This window comes from Hemitrygon akajei, chromosome 13 (genome assembly GCF_048418815.1).
Source record: "Hemitrygon akajei chromosome 13, sHemAka1.3, whole genome shotgun sequence".
Lineage (NCBI taxonomy): Eukaryota > Metazoa > Chordata > Chondrichthyes > Myliobatiformes > Dasyatidae > Hemitrygon > Hemitrygon akajei.
In genome coordinates, this window is record NC_133136.1 from 49,961,909 (window position 1) to 49,976,824 (window position 14,916).

The window sequence follows — 14,916 nt, forward strand, 5'->3', positions numbered from 1 at the left end:
CTTAAGAGGGAAATCAGGAGGGCAAAAAGATGGTTTCCAGAGATTTGGCCAGCAGAGTTAATGATAATCCCAAGATGTTTTCCAGTTACATTAACAGTAAAAAGGGTGACAAAGAGAGACAAGGTAGTCTTAAAGGCTATCAGGGCCACCAATATTTTGAGCTGCAGGAGATGTCCAAGAAGATTTTTAATGTCTACTTCTCATGTTTACAGAGAAAAATATCATGGAATGCCAAAGAAGTGACAGCAATAAATAATAACATCTTGGAACATATTACAAGTAAGGAAGTATTTCAAATCCCCAGGGCCAGACAAAGTGCATGTCAAACCTCATGGAAGGCCAGTGAAGAAATTATGGAGGCTCTTGTAGAGATATTTGCTTCATCATTAATCACTAGAAAAGTTTCATTAGACTAGAGGGTGGCTAAAATTGTTAGTAAAGACTGGCCAGAGAACTATGAGTTGTAGGAATGTTTTTAGAGGGAATTTTGAGTGACTAGGTCTATCATCACTTCAGTCAAAACATCATCAGGACTAATTGGCATGATTTTGTGTGTCTGACAAATATTATTGGAATATTTTGAAGGGGTAATTAAGGGGATAGATTAAGGTAGGGCAGTAAATCATTTCCGTCTTTCTGAACCAGAAGCCCCAGAAAAGATCTGCAATCTGCTGAGGGCCATATCAGTGGTCCCATTTCAATCTACGGAAAGCCATCTCACATACAAAGAGGCAATTCTGGACTAAATTTGAATCACTGAATGATACTCAACAGCTGTGGAAGGGCCTACAAAGTGAAACGAAGTGACATAGGTAGCAACAAGGTTTCGCTCCCAAATGAGCTCAATGTCTTTTATACTTGCTTTGACTGTCAAAACATGGAGGAACCTTCACAAATTCCTGCAGGCCCCCGGTGACTCTGTGATTTCAGTCTCTGAGGCTGACCTGAGTGCATCCTTCTGAAGGGTGAACCCACAGAAAGCATCTGGCCCAGATGGTCAAGTACTAAAAACCTGCACTGATCAAGTGGCTGGAGTGTTCACCAGTATCCTTAACCTCTCACTTCGACGGTGTGAGGTACCCACCTGCTTCAAGCAGGCTTCAATTATACCTGCACTTAAGAGGAAGATGGTAATCTGCTTCAACGACTATGGTCCAGTAGCATTTACAACCACTGTGATGAAGTGCTTTTTGGTTGGAGATGAAACACGTCAACCCCTGCCTGAGGAGAAATAAATGTGCTCCTATTTGCCTATCATCACAACAGGTCAACAAGAGATGCCATTACATTGGCTCTTCACTTAACGTTGGAACATCTGGACAACGGAGATACCTACATCAGGATGCTCTTCAGTGACTGCTGTTTGGCATTCAATACTATAAGCCCTTCAAAACTAATCGATAAGCTTCTAGACCTCGGCCTCAATATCTTCGTGCAACTGGATCCCCAATTTCCTCACTTTGAGGCCTCAGTCAGTTTGGATTGGCAACATCTCCACGATCTCCATCAGTATAAGTGCATCAGAAGGCAATGTACTTACTTGCTCTATACTTATGACTGTGAAGCTAAACACAGCTCCAATGCCATATTTAAGTTTGCTGATGACACCACAGTCATTGGTCAAATCAAAGATGGCGACAAATCAGCATAATGAGTTAGACTGAAAATCTGGCTGAGTGGTTCCACAACAACCCCCTCTCACTCAATGTCAGCAAGACCAAGGAGCTGATATTAACTTCAAGAGGAGGAAACTGGAGGCCTATGAGCCAGTCCTCATTGAGGGATCAGAGGTGGAGAGGGGCAGCAACTTAAAATTCCTCAGTGTTATCATTTCAGAGGATCTGTCCTGGATCCAGTTAACCACATTATCATTCAGATCATTGAGACGGATGACAAACAACAGATCCAGCACTGATCCCTGTGGCATTCCACTAGTCACAGGCCTCCAGTGAGACAACATCTACTATCACTCTCTGGCTTTTCCCACAAAGCCTATGTCTAATCCAAGTTACTACTTCATCCTGAATGCCAAGCAACTGAACCTTCTTGGCTAACCTCCCATGCGGGACCTTGTCAAATGCCTTGCTAAAGTTCATGTAGAAAATGTCCACTGCCTTGCCTTCATCAATTTTCCTGGTAACATCCTTGAAAAGCTCTAAGATTGGTTAGCAATGACCTAGCATGCACAAAGTCATGCTGACTATTTCTAATCAATCCCTGCTCATAAATCCACTCTCTTAGAAAACCTCCAGTAACTTTCCCAGAATTGATGTAAGGCTTACCAGCCTATAATTTCCTAGTTTATTCTTAAAGCCTTTCTTAAACAGCAGAACAACATTAACTATCCTCCAGTACCTTACCTGTCACTAAGGATGGTTTAAATATCTCTACTCTGAGCCCTGCAGTTTCTGAACTTGCCTGCCACATGGTTCAAGGGAACACTTTGTCAGAGGGATTTGCCATTTTGATTTGCCTCAAGACAGCAAACACCTCCTCCTCTGTAATCTGTATAGGACCCATGACCTTGCTGTTGCTTTGCCTCGCTTTTATGGACTTGGACCATCTCCTGAGTAAGTACGGATGCAAAAAATCTATTTAGAATGTCCCCATCTCTTATGGCTCCATGCAGAGAGAGCATTCTGATCGTCCAGAGGACTAATTTTGTCCCTTGCATCCTTTTGCTCATAACATACCTGTATAAGCCCTTGGGATTCTCCTTCACCTTGTCTGCTCAAGCAACCTCATGCCTTCTTTTAGCCTGCCTGACCTTTTCCTTAAGTGTTCTCTTGCATTTTTTACACTCCTCAAGTACCTCATTTGTTCCTACCTGACTATGCCTGCTATGCACCTTGTTTTTTTCTTAACCAGGGCCTCAATATCACTTGAAAACTAAGATTCTCTAAACCAGTTGTCATTGCAATTTATTCTGACAGGCACATACAATTTTTTACTCTCAAAATTTCACCTTTGAAGACCTCCCACTTACATCTTTGCCAGAAAACAGCCTGTCCCAATCCACACTTGCCAGATCTTTCTGATACCATCAAAACTGGCCTTTCTCCAATTTAGAATCTCAACCTGAGGACCAGATCTATCGTTTTGAAACTAATGGCATTATCATCACTAGATGCAAAGTGTTCCCCTGAACAAACTTCTGTTACCTGCCCTGTCTCAGTCCCTAATAGGAGATCTAGTATTGTACATTCTCTCATTGGAATTTCTATGTACTGATTAAGGAAGCTTTCCAGAACACATTTGATGAACTCTATTTCAGGAAATCTGAGGAAGGACATTCTTGCTATTGAGGGGGTGCAGTGTAGGTTCACAAGGTTAATTCCCGGAATGGCGGGACTGTCATATGTTGAAAGATTGGAGCGACTGGGCTTGTATACACTGGAATTTAGAAGGATGAGAGGGGATCTGATTGAAACATATAAGATTATTAAGGGATTGGACACACTGGAGGCAGGAAGCATGTTCCCGCTGATGGGTGAGTCCAGAACTAGAGGCCACAGTTTAAGAATAAGGGGTAGGCCATTTAGAACAGAGATGCGGAAAAACTTTTTCACCCAGAGAGTGGTGGATATGTGGAATGCTCTGCCCCAGAAGGCAGTGGAAGCCAAGTCTCTGGATGCATTCAAGAGAGAGTTAGATAGAGCTCTTATAGATAGAGGGGTCAAGGGATATGGGGAGAGGGCAGGAACGGGGTACTGTTTGTGTATGATCAGCCATGATCACAGTGAATGGCGGTGCTGGTTAGAAGGGCCGAATGGCCTACTCCTGCACCTACTGTCTATTGTCTATCCCAACTAGCCATTTTTACAGTATGGGACGTGTAAAGTGAAAAGCACTTACAATAACAAACTTATGTCTCTTGTAGCAGTCAGAATTTGTTTCTCTAAATTCTGCAGACTGTTGGGTAGTGTATAATATGGCTCCATTAACATAGCCATACCTTTCTTATTCCTCAGTTCTACCCATAACCTCTCACTAAACAAGTTCCTCAGTCTGTCCTCCTGATTGAACACTGGCATGACATTTTCCCTGATCAGTAATACCACTCCCCCCCTTAATCACCCCCACCCTATTACATCTAAATCAACTGAACCCTGGAATATTGAGCTGTCAGTCCTGCCCCTCCTGAAACCAAAGCTCACTAATGACTACAATATCATAATCCTGTGTGTTGATCCATGCCCCTGAGCCAATCTGTCTTTCATACAATACTTGGTGCACTGAAGAATACACAACTCATTAGTTCCACCATGCTCCATCTTTTGCTTCCTGACTTTTGTCTGACATTTTAATAACATCAAGTAGGATAGATAAAGGTACAGCAGATGTTGTATATTTGGACTTTCGGAAGGACTTTGACAAGTCACATGAGGCTACTTACCAAGATAAGAGCTGATGATATTACAGGAAAGTTACTGGCATGGTTAGAGTATTGGCTGATTGGTAGGAGGCAGGGAGTGGGATTAAAAAGATCCTTTTCTGGTTGGCTGCCAGTGACTAGTGGTGTTCCTCAGGGGTCGATGTTGGGACTGCTTTTTTTTATGTTGCATATCAATGATTTAGATGATGGAATATATGGCTTTGTTGCCAAGTTTGCAGATGATACAAATATTGGTGGAGGGTTAGGAAGTGTTGAAGAAACAGGTAAGCTGCCGAAGGACTTGGGCAGACTGGGAGAATCAACAAGAAAGTGGCAAATGAAATACAATGTTGGAAAATGCATGGTCATGCACTTTCGTAGCAGAAATAAATGTGCAGACTATTTTTTAAATGGGGAGAAAATCCATAAATTTGAAATGCGAAGGGACTTGGGAGTCCTTGTGCAGAACAACCTGAAGGTTAACTTGCCGGTAGAGTCAGTGGTGAGGAAAGCAAATGCAATGTTAGCATTCATTTCAAGAGCTCTAGAATACAAGAGCAGGGACGTGATCCTGAAGCTTTATAAAGCACTGGTGAGTCCTCACCATGAGTATTGTGAACAGCTTTGGGCTCCCTATCTAAGAAAAGATGTGCAGGCATTGGAGAGGGTTCAGAGGAGGTTCACAATGATGATTCCGAGAATGAAATGGTCATTGTAGAAGGAACATTTGAAAGCTCTGGGTCTACTCGCTGGAATTTAGAAGAATAGGGGGATCTCATTGAGAACATCCAAATGTTGTAAGGCCTAGACATGGTAGATGTGGAAAGGATGTTTTCCATGGTGGGGAGTCTAGGACCAAGAGAGCACAGCCCCAGGATAGAGGGGCGTCCATTTCAAACAGAGATGCGGAGAAATTTCTTTAGCCAGAGGTTCGTTTGTGTTCCCTTGTCTTAATCTTTCTGAAGTTCACAGTTGGCTCTTTTGTCTTACTGACACTGAGTGCAAGGTTGTTGCTGTGACACTACTCAACTAGCTGGCATATCTCACTCCTGTACACCCTCTCATCTCTATCTGAGATTCTACCAATAAAAGTTGTATCATCAGCAAATTTATAGATGGTACTTGAGCTATACCTAGCCACATGGTCACGGGTATAGAGAGAGTAGAGCAGAAGACTAAGCATACATGCATACATCCCTGAGGTGTGCTAGTGTTGATCGTCAGCGAGGAGATATTATCACCAATCCACACAGACCGTGGACTTCCAGTTAGGAAGTCAAGAATCCAATTGCAGAGGGAGGTATAGAGGCCCAGGTTCAGTAACTTTTCGATCAGGATTGTGGGAATGATGGTGTTAGAAACGCTGAGCTATAGTCAACAAACAGCATCTTGACTTATGTGTTTGTATTGTTCAGGTGATCTACGGCTGTGTGAAGAGCCATTCAGATCGTGTCTGCCATAGACCTATAGTTACTTCTAAAAACACAACAAGCATTTATTCCTCTCCTTTTGTGCAGCTGCTCTCTTTTGCTCATTTCTGGTAACATGACAGCATCGTTTTTAAAAAGTACTTTGGAACAAGTGCTCTTCTCCACTTTCAAAAACAATTGACTAATCATCAGGTTATCATTCTTTCCATTGTTCATCATCTTGTTCCTTATTTGTTTTCTCCCTCTTTGTATAGTATCATTGCCATTTCTACATCAAAGTCACATTATAATTGCTAACTATTGCAGAACATATACTACAATCAGTTCGGACTCAAGCACAAGAAAGATAAAGGGAATTAAAGAAATTGGTAATGAGGGAAAAAAACAAGGAACACAGATGTGAAAGCAATTGTATTATCAGAGGACTAGTTGATCCTCTGAAAAGGTCTAAATGAAAACTGATGCTACTTTGGGTTTATGATTCAAAGCAGTAATTGGGATACAATTGTCAAAATTGGGGAGTAATTTATTTTTTTAAGCTGTTAAGAAATAGAGTCTGTTTTAAATATACTTCAACTGATGAAAAAACACACCTTTGTATTCCTTTAAAAGGAGTTACGCAGATGTGTTAAATGTAGTTTACTCTTTAAAAATTAAGAAACAGGAATTAGATGAAGCTATAAATCATAGTTTTGTAATAATGTGACTTTATCAGCCTGGGTAATAAAAAAAATTCAAGAGCAATTTTGAATCCTTGTATGCATAAGTATGTAAACAACAGATGGTGCACTTACTTAAATAGACCACATTTTCAATGGATGAAGGATTTAAAAAAATAGTTACTCACTATGACAAGATCTTATAAAAGTATCCTTGAAAGTTTAAACATTAAATGGAGGTTTGAGATAACACAGGGATAATCCAGAAGTGCTACTGTTTACTTCAGTTACACGTGCTTAGCATTCCAATTGTTTTCAATTGCATTAAAGATGTAATATGTTATTTTCTGATTGGATGATACCAAGGTAATTATCACCTATTAAGCTGTAAAGATAAGTAAATATACTTTCAAAGCAATTTAGCAATAATCTTTTGTAAAACTATATATGCTCACCCTAAATCCTCTGTGCAGCCGATCTTTCATAACACCAATGAATTCCTTGTAACTTAGTTGGTCATCTTTGTCTACATCAAAGATTTTGAAGACTGTGTTCACCAAATGTGAAGAAAGTTTGAGGCCTGTTGCCACATATACAGCACGCTTAAACTCATCTGCATAATCAAGCCACAGAACAAATTAAAATATAAAACCAACTTTTTGATGATGCCAAGATTTAAGGTGTTGAATTGAAAAAATTAAAAATTATAAAATTCGATTTCTCTACTGAAAAGCAATTTCTAAAAAAACACAAGGAAAATTAACTCATGTTATATATATATTTTATAGGTGTTTATACTTCACTTTAAAAAGGTCATCTTTATAAGTATATTACCATGTCTAACAAAATAATTTAATGAGCAAATGTATGTCAAAAATATTTCAAGAGTCTGTGAAGACAGTAATTCTAATCATGATAAATGAAAATTATTTTCAGAAAGCAATATAACTTAATACTCCATTCTTGTTACATAAACAAACAAAATAAATTGATCATCTATCGCCTGCATTCTTTGGAATCAGATTTATTGTTATTGACATATGTCATGAAATTTGTCGTTTTGTGTCAACAGTAGTGCTGACTAGAAAAAATACCATAAGTAATAAGAAGAAATAAAAACAATAAAAACTGCAAAACAGGAATAGTGTGTTAAGTTTTGCAAATCCAAAACATTAAACTAATTGAAAGGAAAACAAGAGCCGAGAGATGCAAATCTGACTTTACTTTAAGCGAAGCATGTAGATATCACATGGATGCGTGACGACATATGCCATTTATGTACTTTTACAGATAATCCACAGTGCACTATATAAACAACAAACAAGAGAAAATCTGCAGATGCTGGAAATCGAAATAATACACACAAATTGCTAGTGGAACTCAGGCCTGGAAGCATCTATAGAAAAGAGTACATAGTCTACATTTTGAGCTGAGACTCCTCATCAGGACAGTCTTGTCATAAATAACAAAGACTGCTTAATCATACAATCTATTCATAATATTACATAAATGTTACTGCAATATTAAATACACAACATCCTCCCTGCTTAGCTAAAAACTCCAACTCAACATAGAATGCATCTCAACTATATACACAGTATGTTATATAATACAACTACTGTACAAACATCCACAGCAAAGGCCTAAAGATTTAATCACTGTGGAGGATTTTTTACTCTTGTGGGATAACTCATTTCCTGACAAGGGTGGTTAATCTACTTAGCAGTTGAGACTTGAGTTTGTGAAAATGATCTGAGGTTCTGGGCCCTCCTCCATGCTGGTTGTAGGAGTTGACTCTGAAACTGCCAGAAGTAGTTCTGACAGTTCTGGGCATCTTTCCTCTCCTTTTCTCCGACTTCTATCCTTGCTTCTCTTTCAGTCCTGGCTCTTTTTTCTCTCTCATGGCCCTTCTCTCTTTCATGCCTTTCTTTTTCTTGCTCACATTCTTTTTTTCTATCTCTCTACTTTTCAACTTCTGTTCTTTCTTTTTCCCACCATCCTTTTTCTTCCTGCTGTTTCTTGTGAGTATCCCTGAATTTGCTAATTTTGTCCTGTTTATCCTCTTCCATTTCCATAGCACTACATCATCATCCTCTTTCTTTTCCTTTTTCTTCTTGGAAGGGTGTATTTAGTTCACTGGGATATTCTCTTAATAATCCCTCTATTGCTCCCTTTATGATCTGATCTCTCCTCTTGGTTTCCTCATTCACAACATCATCTGACAAATCATGTTTCCATATCTCATTGACTCCTTTTCAGGCCATCCATTCTTTCAGCTGGGATTTGGTCTTTGCACCTACTTCTACAAGCAGCTTTTTATCTCTCACTTGAAGTTCATGCAATAACCTTATTGCATGCAGAGTATTATACTCACAAAAGCTGAATGCTTATAGCTTTCCTGAAGTTCCTTGAATTCTCTTCCAGTTTAAAACCAAACCACATTTCGAACTATCTGATTAACATATCAGAAGATTTCTCAGATTTGTTGCCTACAAAAACTGTTGTAGTTGGACCACTGCATTCCTCACTTTCATGATTTCTCTGCAGCATTGTCTTTTCTTGGTCCAATATGCTTTCCAACCAGAGGCAGAGAGGTTGGCACCAACACTTGTTTGCCCTCTGTTCGACAACGATTCATGATGTGCAGGATGTGGCATCATCTAGTACCCTTCTTAATTTGCTTTCAGTTGACTCCACTACAGGGGATGTGGCATTCAAATACTTGAAGGATCTCCAATCTCAAATCTAGTTTTCACAGTCAATCACACCTCCACAATGCTGGCCCTTCTGCTTTTACTACATACAAGCCCAATGTCACTTGTATTTCACTGTTATGAATGTCATTTCTACAGGAGTTACGTTTCTTCACTATCTATTCTTATTTGGATATCTGCAGGCTTCAGTTTAGTATCTTTGAAATGCCATTCAGACTCATTTTGTGGAATGACTGAAACAGATTATCCAGTGTCTAATTCCAATTTAATTAATTTACTGTTCACTTCTGGTGTAAGTCATATTGCTTGTCGCTTGTTAATTTTCACATTGTAAATCTCAAGGCTACCCAGTCCTGTGTCACTCTCTTCATTATCAGATTGTTCCTCAAAAGTGTGCTGTTTAGTGCTCTTTTTGAAACTGCAAATTGACTTTTTATCTTTTTCTCTTCCCTGTGCAGTCCATTTACCGTAAATTCCAGTGTATAAGCTGACCTAGAGTATAAGATGACCTCCCATTTTCAAGGTTAAAAAAGCGACTTTTTCATGTTACCTTTGTATAAGTCGACCCCTTTTGTAGAGGTTTTTGATTTAACCAGAAAAGATCACAAGATCTCACATGCTGGTACTCAGCTTTGCCAGATCCGGAACCTGGAAATTTTGTGAACCAGTACCCGCTAAGAAAACAGGCCGACACATTGTAGAGCATTATAAGCAAATTCTTAATAAATAAATCAGGGAGGGAAGTTTTGGATTAGGTTTCCAATGGTAAAGAATCATCTGAAATGTAACCCCCGTGAAACCATTTAGCGCCATCGTAATCTCGTTAAAACATAATACGGGGTGGCGGGATCAATACGTGTACTCAGTATTGAGCTTGTGACCACCAGGTACAAAAGATTAAATATGAATGCAATATGATGCTGGCTTCAAGCTGAAGGTTGTTGATTTTGCCAAAGGAACAAATAGTTCTGCAGCTGCTAAGAAGTTTATTGTAAACGAGAAACAAGTGAGAGAGTGGAGAAAAGCAGAGGACACGCTGAGGGAAATGCCAAAGACGAAATGTACAAACTGCGGAAAAACGTGGCAGTGGCCAGAACTGGAAGAAAAAGTTTTGGAGTGGGTGAATCACTAGTGATCGTCTAGATACACTGTTACCAGAGAAATGATTCGAGTTCCAGCGTGAAAATGGGCCGAAAAACACCGTGAGGTCAGCGAAAATTTCAAAGCCGTGTGAAGTTGGTGCACCCAATTTATGAATAGACGTGATCCTGTGTTGAGACAAAAAACAAAGATTGCTCAGAAGTTGCCAAGTGACCTTGAAAATAAGGTTATGGCCTTCCAATCGTTTGTAATCAAGCATTGAAAGGCACATTCTTACCCGCTCTCACTGATTGGTAACATGGACGAGACACCAATGTTCTTTGATTTTGCTGGCAACCTCACTGTCAATCAGAAGGGGGAGAAAACAGTCCTTCTCAAAACAACTGGACCTGAGAAGCAACATTTTACTGTTGTGTTAACGTGTATGGCTGATGGGACCAAACTACCACCAATGGTGATTTTTAAGAGGAAAACATTCTCAAAGAAACAAAAATTTCCGCAGGGTGTTGCTTATGTTCAAGAAGGCAGCTGGATGGACGAAGCGGGTTGCTTGAAAAGGGTTAAAGAGGTGTGGGGTCGACATCCCGAAGGTTTCAGGAAGGACAAGTCGCTACTTGTCTGGGACATGTTCAAAGCACACTTGTCAGGTGAGACAAAAGCAGCACTGAAAGCTGAAAATACGGACATTGCAGTCATCCCTGGTGGTTTGACGATGGAGATTTGGTAGCCAGGAAAGCTGCAAATGACGATGTTGAAGCAGAAATTAACAATCCTTACGATGATATGGTGACAGCCAAAGAATGGGGCGCGATTTTCGGAGAGTCAGATAATGAAGAGTGTGAGAGTTTCAAGCTCTGAACGGTTGATGACAACTGTGTGTACAAGTAAATTGAGAAACAGAATGTGTTTTGTTGATCTTTTCTTTTGTGTAGATTTCATAAGCATTTGTATTTTCTTTTGTATTTGACTCAAAAACAGCCAAAAAAAATACGACCTGTCTTCCATGTATTTGTTTTTCCAAAGTTGGCACCCTCTGTATAAACCAACCCTCTAATTTTAGGACCAAAATTTAGGGCCAAATTCTCGGCTTATACACCAGAATTTACGGTATTTTTGTTTGCTCAACAAGCTCTTTATATGTGTCCTCCCTTGTTGCATTTTCCGTAAGTTTTGCCTTTAAACCTGAATTAATCTGGTGTATGTGAGCCTCTGCCACAATGGTAACCCTATTTGTTCAGCCAGGCCGTTTTCTGTTTAGACATTGAATTTTCTTCATTCTCACTTTCATTCTTGACTGCAATTCAATTGCGTCTCACTCTGCTGTTTCCATTGATACAGCAATTACAAATGCATGTTTAAATGTTAGTTGTGCTTCAGTTAGAAGCTGTTTTTGAATGCTTTATTATAATGTTCCACAAACTAAATGATCTTTCGGTGCATCACTAAACCATCACTGAACTGACAGTGGTCAAACAATCTCTTCAATTCAGCCACGTATGCTGAAATGGACTTCCCTTCCTTTTGATTCTGCTTATGAAACCTAAAGCATTCTGCAATCAACAAATTCTCAATTTTCCTGCATTACTTTCACAATATCAATAAAGCTCATTTCAGCTAGTTTGGTTGGAGCAGTCAATCTCCAAGTGATTTTCCAGCCAATGCACTCAGCAAAACTGGTATTTGTTTCTTATTAGCCATTCCATTTGATTTAAAATACTGCTGAATCCGCCAGTATCCCAAGCCCACTGCCACGGTTATGTTTTGTAACTCCAAAGCATTAAACTAATTGAAAGGGAAGCAAGAGATCCCAGTGATGCGAATCTTAGTTTGTTTTTACTTTAAGTGAGGCGCACATATATCACATGGAGGCATGTGACATATGAGATTTAGATACTTTTACAAATGCCTTAAGTAAACAAGGAATCAAATTAATATACTTAGAATATTACTGAAATATTACATTCACAAAGAGACCATTCAAAGTCTCCTCCTGCTAAGAGTTGGTTTTATACCATTTCAGTGAAAAGATGTTAATATTTTCAGCTGACATTATCAACAACTTCATTTCTATTTCATCCTCTATCTCCAACAATGACAACACGTGCTAATTAATTCTTATTATCAAGAAACGTCCACAAGTAATTTAAAATCTATAATACCTGTGCTTTGAAAATAAACGCTAAGCCTAGCTAACAAGCATTTAACTATGTTTTAAAAGGAGAGGGGGTCAAGGTAAACAATTCCTTATAAACATAGTAGTAAAACAGTAAACCAGGGCTAAAAGCCATTAAAAATGCTTCACTATCCATTATTTAAATAATGCCAGTAGCCTAAACTTTTAAATAATTACACAAAGTGGTCTTTGTTCGTTCAGCATAATCTTTTTAACTCTTAAGCACTTAAGTTGAAAAAACATAATCAAAATTAATTGTTCCCATATTTTGTTGCTAATTGAAATTAATACAATGGAATAATAGTTTTACTTACCTTGCCCAATTGATCGATTTGCAAAATTATACATTTGCATTGCAATGGCAAAATCCTCCAAGTTATTCAAGAATTGAAAAAATGATCTGAATTCATCAAAAGTGATCCCCTAAAATGCAAATAACTTAAATATCAAGTGAACCATTACAAGACTCAAATAGTTTTTGATGTCAATTAAGAGGCCTTTAATTGTAACTGAATGGGTACTATATTTGATTTATTGTTATGGGTTCCATAATCTAACACTTCATGTGTGATATGACCCAGCAATAGAAGGTTAATACTAGACTCCATGATCACAGAGTGAAAAATTTTTGAAGGTCAGTAAACTTTCTTCCGATTAGATCAAAGGTTTTTTTTCAGCTGACCTTTTTGACATAATTCAGTTAAAATAGCACTTAGAAAAATTACTTTTTAATGAGTGCCATGTACTAATTATTTGCTTACAGCATTTGGGAACTTCTAGTGTCAACAAACATCGCCCAATTAGGCTGACCTTTTGGTTTTTGATATCATACATAAGAATTTTTTCATGTCAGACAACACATACCAACCTTCAGAACATTGCACAACACTGTTCACTTTATTTATATGGTTTCAGGTCAAGAAAGGCAATTGAGAGTTCTAAATTGTAACTTACAAGGTAGATAAAAAATAAAGACATGAAATTATTATGAACGGTACTACAAGAGATAAGTATTCCAATTAAATCTACCTTCAGCTTTTTAGTGTGCCTAACTAACACAGCAAAAGGGAACAAGGCAAGTAAGAATGTACACTGTTACAAATGGATTAATAACCTAGATATTAAAAACTATTTCCAAAATACTACATTATATATTAGATACGGATCATATCTCAGTCACTTGAAAATCATTTATAATTTCTACTACTAAATTAAAAACCTACATCCAGAACCACAAGTTCAAATTCTACCATAAAAAATGAAATATTAACTATTTTAATATACCAGTAGCTCAAATAAAACATTATATCAGCAATGGTGACCATAAAATGGACTTGTAGACATGAAACCCTTTTGATTGATGAACGTCACTGAGAGAAGATAATCAGCTGTCCAAAATGGTGCACCTGAGGGCAACTTCAGATATTTAAATCTAAGTTAATGCTAGGGGTCCCATGGCATTTAAAAGGTTGGGAACCCCTGCACTAGAGAATATTAAAAAGGGAGGTAATGCAATAACCAAAGTGCAAAACCCATCTCTTGCTATTTAATGAGGTTAGTAAGGAATTACATTCCTTCCATAAATCGGCCATGATGAGCTCAATGGCCTAATTCTGCTCCTATTTTTTTATATTATTGCAAATAACATTTTGGCCTTGAACAGAATTGGGCTACATTAACCACAATTAATGAATTATAAAGATGATGAACAGTTACCTTTTCCTCTGTTAACAATTTTGCGATCTCTGTAATTTTGGGTTGGAGAAATAAAATAATGACCCTGGGAGGTGTGTTAAAGGTAACAATTTAAGGAGTGGTTGGCGAGATAAAATCCTCTTGGGATCAGCTTCTATTATTAATCTTCTTTTTCCTTTACAAGTTATATATGGAACCCCATATTGGTAGCAGCCCAGATACGAGAATGAGCAATATCTTTCTGGAGAGATAGGATGAGCAGGAAGAGAAAGACAAGTTAAAGGACAGCAAAAAATGAAAAGGAGGTAGTAACCTCAAACAGGAAAAAATCTGCTGATGCTGGGAATCCAAAGCAACACACACAAAATGCTGGAAGAACTCAGCTGGCCAGGCAGCATCTATGGAAATGAGCAAACAGTTGACGTTTTGGGCCAAGACCTTTCATCAGGTCTGGGAAGGAAGAGGGTAGTAACCTGTTGTGGACAAAGATGAGAAGACAGAAGAGAAGAGAAAATCCTGTTGAGTTTGAAGTAACTGACTGGAATAGTATGGAATAGTAGGATGTCAGTTTAGTGCTATATAATACCATAATAAATATGAATCTAATTCATCTTCTGTGAAGGCCAAGTCTTTATGTATATTTAAGGCAGAGGTTGATAGATTCTTGATTGCTCAGGGCATGAAAGGTTATGGGGTGGGAGATTGGGTCTGAGAAGTAAAATGGATCAGCTATGATGAAATGGCAGAACACTCAATGAGCCAAATGGCC

General features: G+C 38.5%; 1 protein-coding gene across 2 annotated transcripts in view; it reads right to left on the bottom strand.

The window, feature by feature from the left end:
• Nucleotides 1–14,916, bottom strand: part of micu3a (mitochondrial calcium uptake family, member 3a) — a 153,909-nt gene that overhangs the window by 13,582 nt on the left and 125,411 nt on the right. For both annotated transcript variants that reach the window (XM_073064596.1, XM_073064595.1), the window contains exons 12-13: nt 12,767–12,875; nt 6,920–7,077 (exon numbers count right to left, since the gene is read on the bottom strand). In XM_073064596.1, coding sequence (XP_072920697.1) covers nt 6,920–7,077; nt 12,767–12,875 — 267 coding nt within the window. The remainder of the gene's footprint in view (nt 1–6,919; nt 7,078–12,766; nt 12,876–14,916) is intronic.